General features: G+C 41.6%; 1 protein-coding gene across 3 annotated transcripts in view; it reads left to right on the forward strand.

The window, feature by feature from the left end:
* Window positions 1-20,974, forward strand: part of PLCH2 (phospholipase C eta 2) — a 314,798-nt gene that overhangs the window by 68,829 nt on the left and 224,995 nt on the right. The window contains exon 1 of one of the 3 annotated variants that reach the window (XM_084651980.1): window positions 229-253. The exons of the other annotated variants lie outside the window; for them this stretch is intronic. Within the exon in view, the coding sequence (XP_084508106.1) occupies window position 253 (1 nt within the window). The 5' untranslated portion in view covers window positions 229-252. Of the gene's footprint in view, window positions 1-228; window positions 254-20,974 lie in introns of those variants that run through there. 3 annotated transcript variants of the gene reach the window in all.

Genomic DNA, 20,974 nt, shown 5'->3' on the forward strand with positions numbered 1-20,974 from the left:
TAAAATGGGATGAAATTTAAACTACCTTCTCATACAAACACAGAGAGAGAGAGAGAGAGAGAGACACGTGCGCACACACACACACACACACACGCACACACACACAGACACACACACACACAAGCTACAGCAAAAGAGGGAGAGAGACAGAGAGGGAGAGAATGCTGGGAGTATTTATATTCTAATCTAGGCAACTGAAAAAAGTCTTATCTCTAGAAGACAATGGATTTAGGAAGCCTACCGCAGAAGCACAGTAGGTGGATTTATTCTTTCTACCGTATATTTTTTAATTTTTAGCCAGAGGGTAGATTATACTTCAGCTTGCAAAATATGGCACAGTTGTTCTCTCTAGCCTTACTCAGGTTGATAGCAGAGCGGTTTGTACCCCCCTTTCTTTCTGTTCTGCACAGATATTTGTCTAGTTGAAAGAATACCTGTTACTTTTGGGACTGTAAAGGTTTTTTGTTTTTGTTTTTAATTTTATCAGTACAGTAGTTGGTTCAGAAGCTCCTCTTTCTCTAAATAGATATGGTTTATTAATTATGGCAATGGTATCCAGATTAAAAAAAAGTCTCTGCTAAATAAATGAAACTCCATTCCAGCGCTCAGAAACCAAATATATGTAGCAGCAATGAAACCTTGGTGGCAAAGCGATGTACTGAGTTAACATTTTATGTCAAATTTCAGCTGCTCCAGAGGAGTTTCAGCAGCTGTAGAGACAGCATATAAGCAGATCTTGCAAACTTTACCCACAGAGGAAGAGAAGATTTCGTTCTAAGTAGGAGGCAAGGAAGGTGGTGCTTTAAGGAAGAGTCTTGCACTGCATTCCCAAGGAGTTAGGAATTGGTTCACATATTATTTGATAATGGCATTACCATGATAATTGCCACTTGGTAAACACAAAGCACTGTATTCCAAGTGTGGCAGTCACTCAGATGTGGCTGCATTCTTACTGTGGTTATGCAGTAGTTTTGCTTGTGTAGATGATGCTAATACCTTTTGACTGTGCAGCCATTCTTATCCTTAGTTATAGAGCACATTTCACTTAAGCATTAAATAGACATCTTAAATCTTAAATGAGGTTTTTTCTTCAGTACAGCATGTGTGTGTGTGCGTGTGTGCCAGCTGCATGTTGTATGACACAAGGCATTATCCGGGAGACAGCATTTTTCATATCTGTGCATTTGTTTAAGATAAGTCACTCAGATCTTTGGTGGTGGTTGTAAAATGTCAGGCATGCTATGTGATAAGCCATCTTGGGTAGATAATCAGTTAAATAAATGACTGACAGGTAAATTGCAGCTACCAGATGGAATACATCTGACTGGTAACAGCACCTGTAGGCATTAAAGCACAGTGTAATGCCAGCTCTTAACAAAATGCAAAGTAGGGAGATTAGAGTACCGAAGACTGTTTGAAATGTACACCAAGACTCACACAGGACAGAGTGATATCTTATAGTTCTCTCCATAGCCAAGAAGGCATACGTGATCTTAGTGATACCCTTCCAGTGGAGAACTTCTCTTCTCACGTCCTTCTTCTCCCTTCAGGCTTCTGATTTTAGTGATTTTGCTCCATTTTTCTAACGTGTTTTGGACCCGGTGATACGGACATATCTAAGCTTTCTCAATAAAAATATTGATAGGTTTCCCCTACCCCCTTTTAAATAGGGATAACTTGCAGACACCGGCTGGCCTAACTTGCAGACACCGGCTCAGTTTAGATTCTTAGACAGGGACTAGGGGAGGAAATAGTTTGTATTGTATGTGTGCCACATCAGAGCCAAGGTGTACCACAGTAAATGTGGGGCTAGATCCTCAGCAGATTTGTCCTCAATGGGGCTATGCCAGTTTACCCCTGCTAAGAATTCATCCCATGGTATTTTGTCTCTGGGTTAAATTGTGATATCATGTATGTCTGTGTAAATCCAGAGTAATTCAGTCCACTGAATGAGTGAGCTGCAGTTATTTTATACAGTAAAAGTTATTAAACAATACAAAATAGTATTGAGGTATGCAGGACCTGGATTTCCCACATAGATCAGAGCCAATGAGTTAATGATCGAATCATAGGAATTGGAGATGGAAGAGAGCTCCAATATTCGGTTAGCTACTCCAGCTGGGGCAGGATTTTCCCTGCCTCTCTGCACACCAGGACTTAGTTTGAAGTGTCCCAGGCAGTATGCACAGGAAGTTTCTTCTAATATTCTGAATTTCTTTCTATCATTGCATCCCTCTCCAGGCTGGGGACACTGATATTAGAGCTAGGCAAATATTTTTCAGTGAATGGTTTATCCAAGTTGACCTGAAATTCCCCCGCTCCTCCGTGATTTTTTGGTTCAGCCATTGAACTGAAAAATCAATTATTAGGCCAGCTGGAGCTGCTATAGAAAGGACAGCTTAAAATAAGCCTCATGCCCCCTCTGGCAGTTAGTAAGCCAACAGTAGCATAGACCCTTCAAAGGGACTTTGCTTTCAGTTATGCTGGTGTAAATGTGGAGTAAATCCACTCAAGGCAGTAGTTACACTGTGGAAGAATTTGGTCCTTCCCAGGGGCTTTGTGCATTGCTGCCTTTCCCATTTGCACTGCTGTCGATCCAGAGTCACTGCACCAATGCCAATGACGTTAAACATCAGTATAAAAATGGCATGAGAGCAGAACTGTGCCTCTTACCTTGTTTGATGTTACATCCGTCACTGTCCCTGCCTGTACGTTCCAAGGGGCTGATTCTGATCCCGCTTACATTGTGTTTATACTGGTTGGTGTTGCTCCATTGGAGTCAATCCTGTTTTACACTGGTGTAAGTGAGAGGAGAATTCAGCCCCAGGTCACCAGCTTGTGAGGATGCAGTGTCCTGTTTCATCAGACCTCTTGCCCTTTAAGTTTGAATGTTCTGACTCTATCAGACCTCGGCACTCGAAAACAGTTAGAAGTGGATATTTTAAAAGAAAAAACCAAACCCTTCTAGGAGGGCTCCCAGGAAGCCCCAGGTTCAAACTGGCTGGGATGGACTCTTTATCCTTTGGTTGTAGATAGGTGGATATCATGCTGCTTACTAAGTGGCTGGGGTTTATAATTTTTTCTTAATGAGGTCCCATCTACTCAGTATAGATATTACAGATCCCCAGGCACTTTATAGAAGAGCAGGGGAGTACACTTATAGCCTGGAAAAATCGGTTTTCCACGCCCTTCCCTAACTCCGGAGGCTGCCCTCCAGCCTACAGGTGGATGTATTTCAGTTACATTGCATATTAGGGGATGAGTCTGCTCTTGGTCACACCAGTGTAATCCAGAGTAACTCCCATCTAAATCCAGGGCGTTTAGATCACTCAGAGAATTTAGCCTTGCATCTAGATTGCAGAGCTCTGCAATTGAAGAGCTGATTGGCTGCCTTTGTGTGGAGTAGGCCCTGATTCCCTAAGTAGTCCCATTGCAGAGGAAGGTATACCTCAGGGCGAGTCCGTGGACAGAATTGGGCACATGGAGAGCTTCAGAAATGCAGATTATCAGTTTGGGTCCTGGCTGAAATATTCAGTGTAAAAGCTGTCCTAAAGCAAGTTGTGATGGGATTCTGGAGTCCAGTCTGGGTTCCTTAGGGAGATATGCTAGAGTCGTGGAGTTGGGATCTTGACTCCAAGGTGGTGCATGGGCCTGGTGTTTTGGTTTGAGGGGAAGGCCGGCTCTATAGCTAAGATGCTGGGCTGGGACTTCAGGTATGTCTACACGGCAGTTAGACACCCGCGGCTGGCCCGTGCCAGCTGACTCAGGCTCGGGGGGCTTGGGCTAAGGGGCTGTTTGACTGCAGTGTGGACATTTGGGCTTGAGCTACAGCCCGGGATCTAGGACCCTGCAGGGTGGGAGGGTCCCAGAGCTTGGGCAGCCTGAGCCCAACATGTCCACCACAATTAAACAGCCCCTTAGCCTGAGCCCAACATGTCCACCACAATTAAACAGCCCCTTAGCCCGAGCCCCAGTCAGCTGGCATGGGCCAGCTGTGGGTGTCTAACTGTAGTGTAGACATACCCTTAGAAGATCTGGGTTCAATTCCTGGTTGCTCTGTGTGAACTCTGGCAGGTCACTGAGTCTCCTTGGGCCTCAGTTTCCTCTCTTTCCTTTCTGTCATCCTTTGGTTGTCTTGTCTGCTTAGACTGTAGGCTCTTCAGGGCAGGGACACTTACTATGTCTCTTTACCTTGACCTCAGATGGAGCCTTCCGGTTCCATTGTAATACAAACAAATACATAATAATAGTTTGGGTCCATATTCCTCCCTGCAGGAAACATGGCTGTTGTGGGTAAATCTATTTCCCTTTGCCCCTTGCCACTAACAATTCCTTGAAATGGAAGCTCAGTGTCTGCCAAGCTGTTGGATAGACGCTTTGTCTCACAGAGAATCTGCCAAGTGATCGATGATTCCCCCTTGTGTCCTCTGCTTGTCACTCTTTGACCATCTCTCCTGCTCTGCAGGATGGCAGCACCCCCAGCAGCACCAGGCAGGGAATAGTTCCCCATAGAGAAATGGGATGTTATGAAAGGATTATGAAATTTGTTTTTCTTTCTTTCTTTGCTTGCTTGCTTGCTCTGCAGATTCTTCAGGATTGATCATGTACTGTCATTAAATTGCTCTGAGAGTCACTTCTGCTGCTCTGTACGCAGAGCTGGTCTGTGATTTTTGTCTCTCTCTTTTGATCTTGAGAAACCTGCTAGCTGTGATGTTTGGAGAAACATTTCTTGGGGATTGGTAGTACATTTTAGCTTAAGATATATAGGTACTCAGGAGGAATGGTGTAGATAGAACTCCTGTCTGTCCATCACACAGTACCTATATAAGGACCAAGAAGGCAGTTCTTTCCCTTTCCTCAGCATTGGTTAGATCAGAGCTGGAGTGCTGCATACAGTTACTGGATGCTGCGCTATAGGAGAGACAGAGAGAAGAGCTCAGAGACCAGAACAAAGATGAGATAGGATTCAAAGGGAAGGTGCTATGAGAGACAGGGGCTGGGGAGGATGGATTTATGGGTAGAACAAAGAGTTGAGCAGTTCCCTTTCTACCTCTGTCTCTGGCTAGAAGTGTGACTTTGTGTAATGCACTTAATTGCTCTGTGCCTCGGTTTCCCCATCTGCAATTTCATTTTGGTATACTCGTCAGCTTCCGAACTGTCCTGAAGTGTAGCTGCGTGCTTTTAATCAGCTGCCATATTTTACCTGAGAGGTGGCTGAATTTCAGTGTCAGTTGAAGCGATTCTTGCATACAAGTTAAATATTTATTTTTAACTGTGCTTTGTGATCTTTCGATATTATAGGTTCTATATAAAAACTAAGATCTAGCCACCCTACAAATATCTCAATGTGGTTTTATCACCTTAGCACTCACTAGCACAGTAGCTGAGGTGAGCAGGTTAAGATTTGTGTGTTTACAAATATTAAAATGTTGACTTGATTCATGTCAAGGGTGACAGAATGTTAAAGTGAACATGATAAAAAGGTGTAATATGAAAACATGTTTTCAGTTTAAAGAAACAAATTTGTTTTAACTGCATTTTCTTGGTAAAACACAAGACCATGACGCATCCCTGATGCAACAGCATTGACTCCATGGGAGCTACACCAAATATGTGGTTGCCCCATAATATTTAACAGTATCTTTTTGATTATCCAGTCATCAGTCTAAAATGTTTTGGCTTCTCAGGGTGTTGGTCTAATAATATCCAGTGTATTTTTATTTCCTGACCAGAATCCATGGTGCACCAGTGTTCCTACCTTTTGTAACGCCAGTGCAACACACCTAGGTGTTTGTTTCTAGCGACAGTAGGCTCTGCAATATCAAGTAATTTCTGCTCCACTTTCACTTTGCAGTGGAGAAACAATTGTGATGTCTCCTGCCCTCAGCACCTGACCAAGTGATGCTTATGTTTTTTGAAGGAGGCTGCAGACAATGTAATATGCTCAGAGGTTTAGTGCATGACTTGAAAACATTGCCCTGCACAGGGCTAGCCTCTCAGCTCCTTGGATGATTGCAATAACGAGCTTTCTGTGGTTGTGTTAGAGATGTGGAAACAGAGTTATAATGATTGTCATGCTCAGTAACCAGCCGTTTACAATAATAGTTGTAATTAGATTTTAATTTTTAATGTTTCAAACAGGTTAAGAGCTGTGGTTCAGTTTATATATTTTCAGTTATCATTAGTGCAATGACAGTAACGATGAGCTGTTTGCTGTTAAAATCAGCAGTACGCCACCCCCAGGAATGGAATAATACACTGAAAAATAAACAGATTTTGGCAATCACCTTGAAGAAAGTAGCTTAGTTTGGCACAGTTTGAGGCGCTTAAGAATCATAATTTGTGCAGTGGATTGTATCCCTGAAGACCAGCGCCCGCCTTCAGAATGAAATAATTAGAGGCATCTTTCCATCCCCTCTGATGCTTTGGGGTTCTGTAGACATGCCATTGTGAGACTTATCTAACCGCGCCCTTGTCCATGACCAGATTATATGGCCCGATTCAAAGCTCACTGAAGCCAATGGGGGCTTTCCTTCGGCATCAAGGGCTTCTGGCTCAGACCTTTAAAGTTACGTCTCTGATGTTTCACATGGGGCTGTCAAGGGAATGCCATAATTGTCTCTGTTAAGGATTCCTTAGCTGGACATACATTGTACTGGCCAAAGATTCAATTCTCTATCATCCTGTATCCCTGCTAAAAATGGTGGTCACTGCTCCTCTTGCATAGAGAACTGGAGTGCAGAGGATTCAGGGACTTGGGAAGGACAGCTGGCCTGCAGCTGATGTCTGGGTTTTATGATAAGGCTGAAATAATGGCACTTCTCAGGCCCGATTCTGCCCTTCCTTACACCGCTATAAACGAAGAGTGACTCCATTAAAGCCAATGGAGCTGGTGTAAAAGAGGAGAGACTCCACTGAAGCCAAAAAGAGTCATACTGGTGTAAGTGAGAGAAGAATCAGGATCACTGAGTCTATTTTGGCAGTATCCAGCGGTGGATTAAGGCAGGATCTTTGAATCCTTGGGATCTTTGGAACTATAATGGGTGAGGGTCCAGATGTTTGTGTGGGTTGCAGCGCAGCATGAACCACTGTGCTGGAGGGCAGTGCTTTTTGGGGGGAGAGCTAAAGCTTTGGTAGATCTTAATCCACCTCTGGTAATACTGTAACCAGTCTGTGGCCACGTGCTGCACACCGTGGCCTGCTCCAGAAGCCCCAACCCAAGCTACAGCAGAATCTCCATTAGCTGTGCATGCAGTATGGAGCACATGACACACAACCGAGCATGTAGAAGGCAATGGTGACAGTGTCTTTCTTTTATGAGTCCTCTTGGGAAAGGCCCTGAATCTGCATCCTGAAATGTGGCCGATGAATAGGGCCCAGGGCTGGGAGATGGGACACTTGGCTTTTATCCCTAGCTCTGTCATTGGCCTTCTGTGTGACCTTGAGGGAGCCACTTCACCCCTCTGTACCTCAATTTCCCCATCTGTAACATGAAGATAAGAGTAGGGCTGGTCTACACATGGAAATTGCTTCGATTTTAACCAAACTGGTTCTAAATCACTTTAACTAAATCAGTGCAGCTTTCTCGTTAAGCTAAGTCAGTATTGGTTATGCTTTTATTGAAAACGATATCAGATATGATTCAAGAGTGTCTTTACAAATGGGTTGTACCAATTTATTATTAGGGAAAAAAGGGTTCCTTGTACTCCCCTGTCTGTATCTATCTGCTGTCTTTTGTCTTATACTTCGATTGTAAGCTACTTTGGGTCTGAACCGTCTTTTTGTTCTGTTTGCACAGCATCTAGCATAATGGGGTCAGGTCTATGACTAGGGTTCCCAGACACAATGGTAATACAAATAATAATAAGGACAAATCTGTTACCAGAACTGCTAGATAAACAGCCAAATTCCCCAAAACCAGACACTTTTCTGCCCTCCATGACTGGTTTTGATAGTGTAGGGGGAGAATTTGACGTAGTTAATTCTGTGTCCCTGAATCCTCAAATCCCTCTTTCCAGGATTCAGGAAGATTTCATTCCTTTTTTCTGCCCCAACTTATTATAATACACATGGGGGGCAGCGGGGGAAATGGAGGTGGGAGATGGAGAATTCGGTAGCTCCCATGGATTTTTAAAAAATTCTCCAGGCATATTTATGATTTTTATCCTATTGTACAAATTTCTTTATGGTTTGAGACTGATAAAATCAAAGGCTCTGAATATTCAGATATGTCTGCAGAGACTGCTAGAAATCTGTACAGAATATACAGGTCGTGGGAAGTCTTTTATGTTCTGTTCTTGCAGAGCAGAATCCGACTAGCCTTTGAAAGTGATGGTTCAATCTGTGTTAGGAAATCTCAGTGTGAACCCCACGCGCACACAGAAAGCAATCAGTCCTGGCCTAAATTTGTGTCAAATAAATTCATAGCTGAGATTACTTAAGAAATGACTCATCACAGAGGGGCAGGAACCAGGGCTTCTGTTCCAGTGTCTGACGGGAGTTGCATCCCTAACAAGAGGAGGTCATTGCTAGAAGAAGCTTGAAGTTGGGGGGGGGGGGGGATCTTCCTCCTTTTCAGCTTCCTTCCACAGCTTCCTCCTTTTCTTTTCCTTGTATCAGAATTATTCATAGGCCTGTTTTACACCAGGCGAGCCATGACCTCACTGTTTGGTCACTAGTAAACTGAGCACATGCGGGATCACTTTCTGTCCCTGTATTGTCTGGGTTTTGCAGTATAATGAAAACATTTCAAATTTCCAGCTTTTCAAATGCTGGAAAATAGGAGCACCATTCATTGGAGGATCTTAAAGCACTTCAAAAATACTTGTTAAGCCTCACACGACCCCCACCAAGGAGCGACTAGGTGTAAGCTCTGTGGAGCAGGGGCAGTCTCCGTGTTCTGTTTGTACACCTAACACAATGGGATGCTGGCCCATGACTGCATCTGCTAAGCGCTACAAATATTTAATAATTATGGTAGCCTGGTGACAGATGACTTTCCAAAAACCTGAGAAGATCTTGCATTGGGGATGCTGAGACAGAGAGGTTAAGCCACTGGCCCAAAGTCCATACTGTGAATCAGCAGCTGAGGTAAGTAATGGATCTCCTGGGTCCCTTGCCTGGTAACACCCCTTCTGATATAGTCATTAGGGTAGACCAAAACAAGAGTAACATGAAGTCATTAGCTATATTGTCTTGACCTGTTTTTAATGATCTGCTAGCGAACTAGTAGCTGTTATCCAACAGCTGTTAACTGTTAGCACCAATAACCTCTCTGGCCATTGGGATAGGCATTATTCACAGTCTCAGCCCAGATGCATTGTTTCTTGGAGAGCACACAGATTGGAAGGATAAAACACACGTGTCTCCCATTCACCCACTGCCCTGGGGAAGTATTGGTAGCAAAAACATCTGACTTTCCTGTCTGTCTCCAAGCTCCTGTGTTATGTGCTACTTATGGCTCAAGGTCATCCCTCTGATCAGGACCTGGCCCTTTTTTCTTTTAGGATTATTTACAGATGCTTAGGTGTTGGGTTTGATGTGATATTAGATCTACTGGGAATAGCCAGGAAATGATTAAGCCATCAGGATAACCAAGTGAAAAATAGAGACATCAAATAGGTGTCATGAATGGCTGGCTCATCAGAGGTGGAGGAATGGATTTGCACTCAGAAGCTTGGGGCAGGGATTTATTTTAGGGGGATGCTAAAATGATTTGCTTGGATCGTTCAAGTGAGCACTTTGGAGACTGGACAGAGAAACCCCCCCACACACATAACAGCCTTAAAAGCACCTCTAGCTCCTTTTCTTTCTCCTATTTCTTTCACTTGAAAAAAGTATGTAGGGCTTGTGAAAGCTGCCGGATTAAGAGCCATGAAGATGAGCTGCGATGCAGTTTAGGCCACGCTGGCAGTGTGAGCTTCTCCAGTGTTTCCCAACAGTATGCCTCACCTACTCACGTGGAGCCATTTGTATATGTGAAAAGATTTGGGCTAGCGAAAAGGAACTTCTCACAGCCTCTCTGCTGGGACTGCAAGCCTGGGTGTAAGTTGGTGCCAGCTAGTCTCAGTTAATTTCCTAGCAGTTAATAGGCTGCCCTGCAGCCACCAAATGGAAACAGCTTTCAGTCACTACCAGTTTGGGACCCATTTAGAACTAGTGAAGAGGTTTGCTTTCACTCAGTCCTTGCCCTCCTACACAATCATGTGGCTGGCAGTCTGAAAAGTGCCTTGTACTCATAATATTCTAGTACTCAGGTTTTCAGCTGTACAGTCACTGACCGGTACAAATGGAGACATAAAGAGCGTAGTGACTAAACAATAATAGAAGAGCCTGTTCCAAGGAGACACCTTTTGGGTTGGTGCCCTTTGGATCTCATTATTTTGCTTTTTTTGTTGTTGTTGTTGTTTTTTCCCCTTCCTTCCAACACCTCTGGGAATTGAGTTTGAGTTTGAGGCGGTAATAAAATGAAGACATAGCAGCGAATTGAAAATTTTTAAAATAAATAACTTGTTCAGATTCCAATTTGCTTACAGAATATATTGTCCATGCAGAAAAATAGTTGAAAATCATTTCCAACCTCTACTTATCTGCTAAGAGCTGAGTTCAGGAGAGCAGATGGCTTTTTCTCTGCAACAGCTGTAGCACTAAATTTACTCACAGTATTTTAAAAAAGACTATTAATGTGAGGGCCCTGAAGAAGTGGCTCGCTCAGGTGGGGAATGCTTGCACCCTCTCTCAGATAAATAGCAAACTAGTGATTCATGCATCAATCAAAGGAATACGTATGATCCACTGGGCATATTTGGGGGCCTGATAAGTTACAGATTTTCAAAAGTGCCCAACATTGGCCTAACTCTACTACTTCCACTGATGTTTGAGAACTCTTCCATTGACTTCAGTGGTTGTAATTAGATCAGTGCTGTGTGCTTTCGAAAAATCTCGCCTATGTATATGTACAGTGTGTGTTTGAAAATTAACTACTTTAATGGAGCTGTCTTTATGTAAAATAATGTGCTAGAGATGTACGCCATACCAATATTTGCAGTGAATTTATCATCTTATGTGAGCTACGTATGGTTGGACTTGACAAGGACTTCAGATGGAACACCTAGTTTTTCTGCCACTCAGTCAAGTGCTATCATAATGAGACTAGCATGGCAAGAGCCCATGTTTGTGTCTCAATGGCTTTAAGAGGATGCTTGCTCTGTAAACAACCCAAAAGATTATTTTTATAATTGCTGTTGCTGTAAGCTCCACCTAAGATGTGGAACCCAGTGGGGTTCTGCAGTGTGTAGGAACTGCGCTGCAGTGCTTATTGAGATGATACTTGACTGCAACAAGGAGACAGACTTGCTATGATGTCCCACAAACAGTGTTGCACCCCCCCAGATCGTTATGTTCACTTGGTAGATTTCTGGCACCTCCGATCCTGCAGTTGCTGCCAAAAAGAACTGAATGGCAAATACTGTTAAAAAACCTTCAGTCATAGAGTCAGGCTGAGGGTGTGTAGTACTCCTTTTCTTTTTGTTGGATTACGTACTTCTGGAATCTGGCAGGTCATACAATGTCATGTAGAAAGTGAATTCCCAAAAGAAAAAGACAAAGTGAAGTGGGTAATAGAACTCCATGTGCACTGACCAACGGTGACAATCATAGTGTTAGGTGGCCACGATGAAGACGAATACTCCAAGCAGCACTTATCGTTAGCTAACTTTCCTGTACACCTTTAACGATGGCTTTAATAAATGGATCATCCATCTTTAATAAGAATTTAAGTCTATTAATAACACATACCATCGCTGCTAACAGCTGTAATGGGAAAAGCAAAGGGGTTTTCATGGAGAGCATTAGAGTCGGTAAACATAGCCTTAAGTCTCATTTTAATCAAACATACACTTCCCTTTTATCCGCGGGAGAGGGGGGGGAAGAACACCAAAGAGAGAACATTGCTGTAAGTTAATTGCTCTTGGCAGCAGGAAGTAAGTTCAAATTGCTCAGTTTGGTTCAAGAGAATGGGGGGGATTGGAAAAAGATTATGCAAATCTAATTGGCCCCTTGATGATTGCAAATTTATGTGGTTTTTATACAACCAATTAAATGCTTTAGGAAAAGAGGGTTTGTTTCTTGTTTCTTGCTGGTCTAATTCATTCCATCAGTAGTGACCCATGTCCAGACCAGAGGTTGTGGAACTATATGGGGTACAGGAGGGATTAGTGATGGGACACACACTCATCGCTGGTTCAGTTCAGGAGTAGGTTTGGAGTGGCCAAAAGTGGTTACTGTCTGAATGCATCCGATGAAGTGAGCTGTAGCTCACGAAAGCTAATGCTCAAATAAATTTGTTAGTGTCTTAAGGTGCCACAAGTCCTCCTTTTCTTTTTGTCTGATGGTTGTTTCAAGGCCTGTATTTAATAAATTTGTGAGCTCAGTCCACGTTGCAGATGCCAAGCAATGACACTGACAGCTGAGATGTCGCGGACTGAATGGTCCTGGGTATTGTCCCATGGGGTTATTTCTCTGGGCACATTGGTGAGGTAGCCCACACTGTATCCTTTTGACTTCAAAGGTGTCAATGTGGCATGTTTCAGAAGCACAATGGGCTAATTTCTCTGCCTCCGTAACTTCATTGCCTTTGATGGAGTTATGCTTGCACAGAAGTTGGCCCACTGTACTTCTGAAACTCCATTGCCTTGGATGGAGCATTGTGAGCAGAGAATTTGGGCCTTAATTATTAAAGGTTTTGGTGAGGAGTGGGAAGGGAAAGGAAAGTGAAGGGGCCAGGTTTTTATTGTTGGGTTTTGTATGGACACTGGCAATTTATCTACAATTATCTTCAAATATTCAGAACTGTATTTGATGCACTGCTTCTGTCAGTAATGGGTTATGAAAGAAAATCAATACCCTCTTACATTTACAATTTAATACCCTTTATGATAGGCAGATTTCCTTCACCACAGTCCTTTAAATCCAGTGTATCTCTGCCAAGTCAATGGCATACACAGAGCAGGTTGTTAGCTGTTTTCACTTGAGATGGTCCCTCATTTGGGGAGCTGGAGAACCTAACTTTTAGTCTGAGCGCATTCTAAGCATGTCCATTTCTCTTTGATAGTTTGCTACTGATAAAGTCATGAGAAAAAAGTCCTTTGGTTCAAGAAGTGAAATTGATCGCAACAGGATTTGGAATCCAGCATCTGTTGCTGAGGCATAGAGTTCTCTGCAATGTTTATGGAAAAACAGAAATAACCACAGTTTATTCTGAGCTCTGTACCCAACACTGTATCACACACTTCTGAATGTAGAATGTTCCCTTCTACCAGGTATATCTCAAGTCTGATACATCAGTAACAGAGAGAGGAGAAGCCAAACACATTCGGTATTGTTCGGTTTTTTGTTTTTATTTCCAATTTTCAGCCATATTTTCAGTCACCTTATCTGCACTGTGTCTGCATCCACACATACTTCTTTTTGCATGTGCTAAAGCAAGTTTTTTCCTGTACAAATTTTCAGAGTGTATTTTAGGAGGCTGTTTTTGAAAATGAGGCTTCATATATGTGAGATCAGTAACCTATTTGTGTAGACTGACATGAGCCTGTGAAACATTGCTGAAGGAGGAACATGGGTTACATGATCCGTCATGTGCTATCTCACTGCTACAGAGAGGACTATACCGGAAGCGTTAAAGAAAGTTACTGTGATGCACATGGTAAATTATGCAGTGGTGTTCTTTGGGGGAAGCTGGGAATTCTTTCCTGGCTCTTGTGGTGATCAGTTTATGCCTTGAAACACACAATGTTATTTACCTTCTCTTGACATGTTAAACCACAAATGTTGTATTGGTAACAAAATGATCCAGCTCTTAAAATCCAGCCTCAGCATTTTACTTTGACCTCCTGCAGCAGTGAATATTTGTTGGAGGTCTGTGACTTTATCACAGTGCTTAGGTATGAAGCCAGCTGATCACCTCAATGCCAGCATCTTTTATTTAATTAACTGAATCCCTTTCCTTCATTATGATGTGTTGTTTAGACATAGTTTTACAACATGTCAAAGGCACTAGATCATAGTCACCAAAGGTGTGACATCACTGAAGTCATGACACTATAAGTCAGTGGAATTACACCTGAGATGAATTTGGTCTATTGCGCTTAAAAATAAAATAAAATAAACATCACGCCTGGATTTTGCTGCATGTTTGGTTTTAGCATTCTCCAGAAAAAGCCTGTTCATTGTAGATTTTGGTTCATGTTTGGGAATATTTATATCTGTCTTTAACACCCTTTATGTTTTCCACAAGATTTTTTTCACTCTCCATGAAAATTGAGAAATTTTTTAAAAGAAAGTTTTAAACCTTCCAAAGAATCCTCCTGAATTACAGAAGAACAAATTGCCCCAGACCTAGACCATAATATTTCCACACTGTACGTGTAAGTAAGTGTAACAACATGAGCAAGATAAGTCATTTTGACAATTCAATCTGCAACCTTTCTTATGTGCAATATTGTAAGGAGATATTTTTAATATTTCACCCAGAAGCTAAAGCTAAAAATCAGTTAGGATATAAACGAAAATTGGTTAGAATAGAATCCATCTAAAATCTCAGAAACAATGTCTTCAGTATTTTCACTTATAGCAAGTGTGAATTTGGCAGGTGGGGAGGAAATTTGTGGAAAGGAGTTGTCAAGGTTCCTTCCCCACTCTGAACTGTAGGGCACAGATGTGGGGACCTGCATGAAAGACCGCCTAAGCTTATTCTTACCAGCTTAGGTTAAAAACTTCCTCAGGGTAGAAACTTTGCCTTGTCCTTGAACCCTATGCTGCCACCACCAAGCGTGTTAAAGAACAGGGAAAGAGCCCACTTGGAGACGTCTTCCCCCCAAAATATTCCCCCCAAGCCCCACACCCCCTTTCCTGGGGAAGGTTTGATAAAACTCTTCAGCAATTTGCATAGGTGAATCCAGACCCATCTTAAGATCTTAAGAACAATGAAAAAGGAATCAGGTTCTTAAAAGAAGAATTTTAATGAAAGAAAAAGTAAAAGAATCACCTCTGTAAAATCAGGATGGTAAATACCTTACAGGGTAATCCGATTCAAAACATAGAGAATCCCTCTAGGCAAAACCTTAAGTTACAAAAAGACAAAAAAAAGGAATATATATTCCATTCAGCACTGCTATTTTACCAGCCATTAAACAAGAGAAAATCTAATGCATTTCTAGCTAGATTACTTACTAACTTTTTACAGGAGTTCTGAAGAGCATTCCTGATCAGTTCCCGGCAAAAGCATCACACAGACAGACAGACCCTTTGTCCCCCCCTCCCCTCCAACTTTGAAAGTATCTTGTCTCCTCATTGGTCATTTTGGTCAGGTGCCAGTGAGATTCTCTTAGCTTCTTAACCCTTTTCTGGCCAGGAGGGATTTTATAGTTCTGTATACAGAAAGGTGGTTACCCTTCCCTTTATATTTATGACAGGAGTGGTTTCCATGTTCAACTTGTGTAGGAGTGATTAAGTTCAACTTGTGTAGGAGTGATTAAGTCATTTTGACAATTCAATCTGCAACCTTTCTTATGTGCAATATTGTAAGGAGATATTTTATTGTAAGGAGTCCATATGTGTATTTCAACACAATTTTCACTGCTTTGCTCTTTCCTAAATAGTGCAGGAGGAAGTGTGCAATGCACATTAAGTGTGTATAATTTTTTCTTTTTTTCCCAGCATTTTTATCAAGCCTGTTTTACATCTTGCATTGCTGCACATCACTGAAGCGGCACACTTAGTATCTCATTATATTGTAATGAAAATTCCCAGATTTATGAATAATTTTACACAGATACGTATGGCTTGTATTTTCCATTAATAGAATTTCATCAGGAAAAAAAGAGACAAACATGATTGCCTGTGACTGTGGCACTAAGATGTCTTGTGGGACACTTTTTCTGTTTTGCTTTCATGAAAATGTAAAAGAAACATTTTGTTAATTAAAAAAAAGTCTGGTGATGGTGCATTTCTAAAGAATGTGGGATCACTTATACGTGCCCTCCAGCTCCCCTAGGAGTTTCACTGGCAAACACTGTTCTGCATTCTGTTGGCTCAGTGAGCCTTTAGTGTATTGAGTTGTCATCAAGTTCATATTGTTAATTTCTTGTCACTTTCAGGGACATGACATCTGTCACTCTTTTCTAACAGGGTAGTAAGGAGAACTGGGAAGATGGAATATCAGTTGTGTTGCTCATCCACTAAGCAAATGTTTTTCTGCTTTTGCTACTTCTTACATGTACATTTTGCTTTCAAGTTCTCCTGACATGAGTTTGACACATCACTAAAAGTGACAGGGTACTGAGAATCTAGCAATTTTTTTTTTTTTTGGTGTGATGATTTACAAGCTGGTTAGTGTTAACTCTGGGCATTTCATGGTCTTGCTACTGATCTTGGATTGCATGCTGGGACTGGGACGTCTTATATGTGTGGACAGGGTAGCATGTTGTGAGTGCCATTATGATACAGACAACAAAAGAGCAATATAAAATCCCATGATGTGTAAAATGTGTGCAGATAGGATCTGAGAGCTGAGGAAGTGGACAGAGCACCTGAGGGTGGAGGCAGGAGTGAAATGATAAAATGTCAGGAAAAAGTTTATTATTTGCATTTGCTTAAAAGCTGCAACCAGGCACAGTACAAGTCCATAGTAAGAAACAGCCCCTACCATGCACGATCTAAATAAACAAGAAAAACAGACTGGATGGGAGGGAGAAAGAAAGAAAGAATTATCCCTGTTTTACAGATGGGGAACTGAGGCCCAGAGAGAGTAAGTGGCTTGCCCAACGTCCCGCAGGGAGTCTGTGGCAGGGCAGGGAATTGACTCCACATCTCCTGAGTTGCAGCCCAAGCCCTTACTCACAAGGTCGTTCCTCATCACTAAGCAAACCCTTTAATCATCTATATAATATTATCTGTGAAAAAAGATTGAGATCTTGTTTCGGTTTTAAAACTTGGTGAAGGTGTAGGGCGGTGTGCCTAGCCCCATTTTCTACCCGGTCTAGAGGAAGGTCAGAACCGAAACCCTCAGGTCAGAATGCTCTTGAACTTTGGAGATATTTGGATCTGGAGTTGAACTTTTATTAAGTATTGTGCTCTGAATATACGTGGAAACAAGCTACTAAGAATTGTCTCCAGGAAAGTCAGAGCTGTCATTCTGCTGCACTTCAGTAGGCATGAAAAAGTGGCACAGATGACCTCCAGATGTCTCCATTCCACACCTCCTCCACTGTAATGAGCTCTCCAGCTCTATTAGAAAGTTTAACTCCATATAAATAGACTCCTACGAAGAGCTAAACATTTGGATTCACTTGCTTTTCACTATTTCCCATTTTTAAAAGTTAAATACTGCGAAGAATTAGCCTAAATTATGCTACTCAGTAACTTGTATTTGTATGGGGGTGGGGGGGTTTCACCCTAAAGGATCTCAGAATTCTTCACAGATCTTGCACACAGAAATCATTACTCCCAGCACTGACATGCATTCACCTCTGTGATAGTGCATGATAGTTGTTTAATACCTCAGAACAGTTTAGGAAAGGAAGTGAGGAGCACCCCACTCAAATGAAACTGCAGAGGGAATCATAATATCTGTTAGGCAAAATGTGATACTATAAGTCACGGTGGACCAAGGCCAAAATCTCCAGTCCAGCACAGGTCTGGAGCACGTGTTTAACTTTATGGGTGTGAGTGGTCCCACTGAAATCTCCTGAAACTCTAAAAACTTATCTCTGCCGATCCAAATGGAATGGATACATAAAATCAGATAAAAGAAAAGGAGTTCTTGTGGCACCTTAGAGACTAACCAATTTATTTGAACATAAGCTTTTGTGAGCTACAGCTCACTTCATCGGATCCGATGAAGGCAGTGTTTTAATGGTAATATTCCCAATTTAAGTTTGCTTCTGTTCAGATGCGAAATAAAACTAAAAGTTACTATAACTTAGACTGAATTTATTTATTGGATTAAATAATTCAGGGAGGTTTTTGGTGACGGCATGTACTTTCACTGAAATTCTATCACCTAGGAAGGCTGTATGTGACATTTCGCACTCTTCTATATACATAATTTACACTGCCTCCTAAATATGCAAATATGCGATAGCACTGTTATGCCCGCGTAGCCCCCAAACCAGCCACTTTCAATATGTATTTATATTTTGCTATTCTTTCTGGAGATCCTGCATATTTTTCCATAAATAATAACACTAAATTTAATTTCCAACTAAGATTTCTTTTGTCAGTGTTTTGTAGCATGCTTCTAAAGGCAGTTGTGTGCAATAGTTCCATAACAACACATCATGCAACTTGTAAATAAATATTTGAGGCTATGCCTATTGCTTTATTACAAGCTGGTGATCAGTTATAAATTAAAGTCAGACTGTGCTAATTGCTTTATAAAAGTATATGACCAAAAATAACAGTTCACTGAGATTTTTTTTTAAAAGCTAGAAATGTATTTTTAAAAAGTCTTTGAGAGCTTAGCTTCTGGATCCCAGTAATGATGTATTCCAGTAATGAGAGAGTGAGACTTTGGCATCATTTGTATATGTATCATGCCAGCAAATGTATTGGAATTGAATTGAGATTGTATAAGGATGTTCTGGAGAGCTCTCAAGCTGTTAGCATATTTACAGCAAGGAATCAAATATCTGGACTTTCCTTACTGTAAAATATTAGTGTTTTTATTAATTGGCTTGATTTCACTCTAGTAGATTTTAAGTGCTTTGTTCCTTTGATCTCTTTGGCTCTTCACTCTTTAGAGCACTGCTTCTTGAGGCCCCATTTCTGCCACCCTTCTTATTGATTCCAGTGAGAGTGCTTGTGTAGCGAGATACCATTTAGCGTGAGTAAGAGGGGCAGAATCTGGCCCTATATGTTTGAGCAAGGACCCTATTATACCCTACCAGATTATGGACTTGGTTCAAGTAACTTGAAACTTCGGATAACGTTTACTATTTGAGATGGGGGGAAATTTTCATTCTGCCGTCTTTTTAGATGGAAAATTGGGTTTACAAGTCAATGAAAATTTTCACAGAAAACATCTTCTTTCCTCAATAATGTTGGATTTTTCAGCAGAGAGTCACCAAAATATTGTGAGTTAGATGGTTCTTGGGGTAGAGGGCTGGCCATTAGGTGTGTTGTTGCCAAGGGTGAAAAATGTTTTTGGTGTTTCTGAATGGCCGAGCAAAACAACAACAACAACAGCCCTGGTTTGGCTCCCCTGGAAGCTGGCATCCCAGGTTACTGCCCTGATTGCCTGCCCCTGAGGTCTGCCCTGTCAGGGTATGTCCTTCCCAATTAGAAGCAAAAGTACTAGAAATCTCATGACCGAGCTTGTTCGTGTGAGTTCACCAACCTCTTGTCTCTGTCCTACTCCTAATGGGGGTGAAATCTTGACCCCATTGCAGCCAATGGCTAAGAGTTTAGCCATTGACTTCAATAGGAGTAGGACCAGGCACTAACTTTGTAGATAGTGGGATAGTTTGAGAAAACATCCAAGCTTTGGTATGTTTACACAAACCTTTTAAAGTTTACCCATTACTACATTTGATGCTTGGGTGAGATTCAGTTGCCTGATGAGATACATGTATTCTGAATATGCACAAATCTGAGAATTAGACTGAAAATGTGGTTTTTATATTCGTGATGAACCTTTACATTTTGTACAATTACAAAGTAAATCAGTGTGGAGCTTACTAAACGCCGGGGCTTCAGTTAGAGAACATGGCACATGTTAGAACTTCTAATATTGGAAAATCTAATTTTTAGCATGTGGTTTCCTCTGTCATACATGGAAATCAATGGGAGATTTTCACAGAACCCTACTAGCCTGAATCAGCTGGCATGGGCCAGCCGTGGGTTTTTTATTGCGATGTTGACATACCCTTTGAGTCCCAGACCAATTCACTGACCACTAGAGGACACTGCCTCTGTCTTATCACTCTGATGGTTAATTTTCTCGTTATTTTATCTACAGTTTCTGTTAATGTAATCTATTTTAGCTATCTCCTATACTTCCTATCTATTAATCTTTGGAGAGAGGGGGGTGTTAAAGCACCTTTTGCTGTAGTATCTACTGTTGGACAAACTGTTCATTGCAAACAATTAATCTGGTGCATTAGGCTCTTTTCTCTATTTGCAAATGACCCAGGAACAGACTTTGATTTCATATGAATTTGCTTGTTCAGCGAGTATAATAATAATAATACTGTAAATTAATAGATTTGCTAACGCTGCTCCACTTAGTTTATATGCTTGTTTTTATTTAACCTTCTGCCTTTATTTGTTTATATTTTCATTTGCAGTAAGTTTGACTGTTGTGGTTGAACAACTGTTTAAATGAAGCCAGATTATTTGTACCACAAACACGCCCTGTTGATGGTTTTTGGTTTTTTTGGCATGCATCTTTATGTACCTTAACACATGCAAATTCTGGCTACTGCTAATCTCTTCTTGCGGGCTGGTGGTAATTGACTTTATAGGTCAGATTCAAAGCCCACTGTAAGAGTTCACGATAATTATCCCCCTTTCCAACACTGTGTGTCTGTCTAATCCTGCTTTCTGGTCCCTTATGAGAAAGTCCTGTGCAATTTTATAGACAACGTTCAGTAGGGTTTTTTTAGCCATGCTGTAGAATTTAAAACCGTATGCTTGCTATAGAGACGTTAACATTCTCTATAGACTTCAGTGGAGCTGTGCTCATTTACACCAGTTGTGGATCTGGCCCTGTAGATTTTAAGACTGTTGTAATTTCTGTAGTGTCCAATTAAAGTGTCTACAGAATTGTAGCAGGGATGCCAATCCAGCATTGGCAGCTGCCTCAGTTTCCCTTCTTCCCCAGTTAATCAAACTTCACCCTCCTTGTGTTTTCACAAGAACCCTGCCTTCTGGGAGTCTGAGTGATTAACACCAATCTTCCACCCTGATGGGTCAC

This window comes from Lepidochelys olivacea (genome assembly GCF_965140295.1).
Source record: "Lepidochelys olivacea isolate rLepOli2 genome assembly, chromosome: 18".
NCBI classification, from domain to species: Eukaryota; Metazoa; Chordata; order Testudines; family Cheloniidae; genus Lepidochelys; species Lepidochelys olivacea.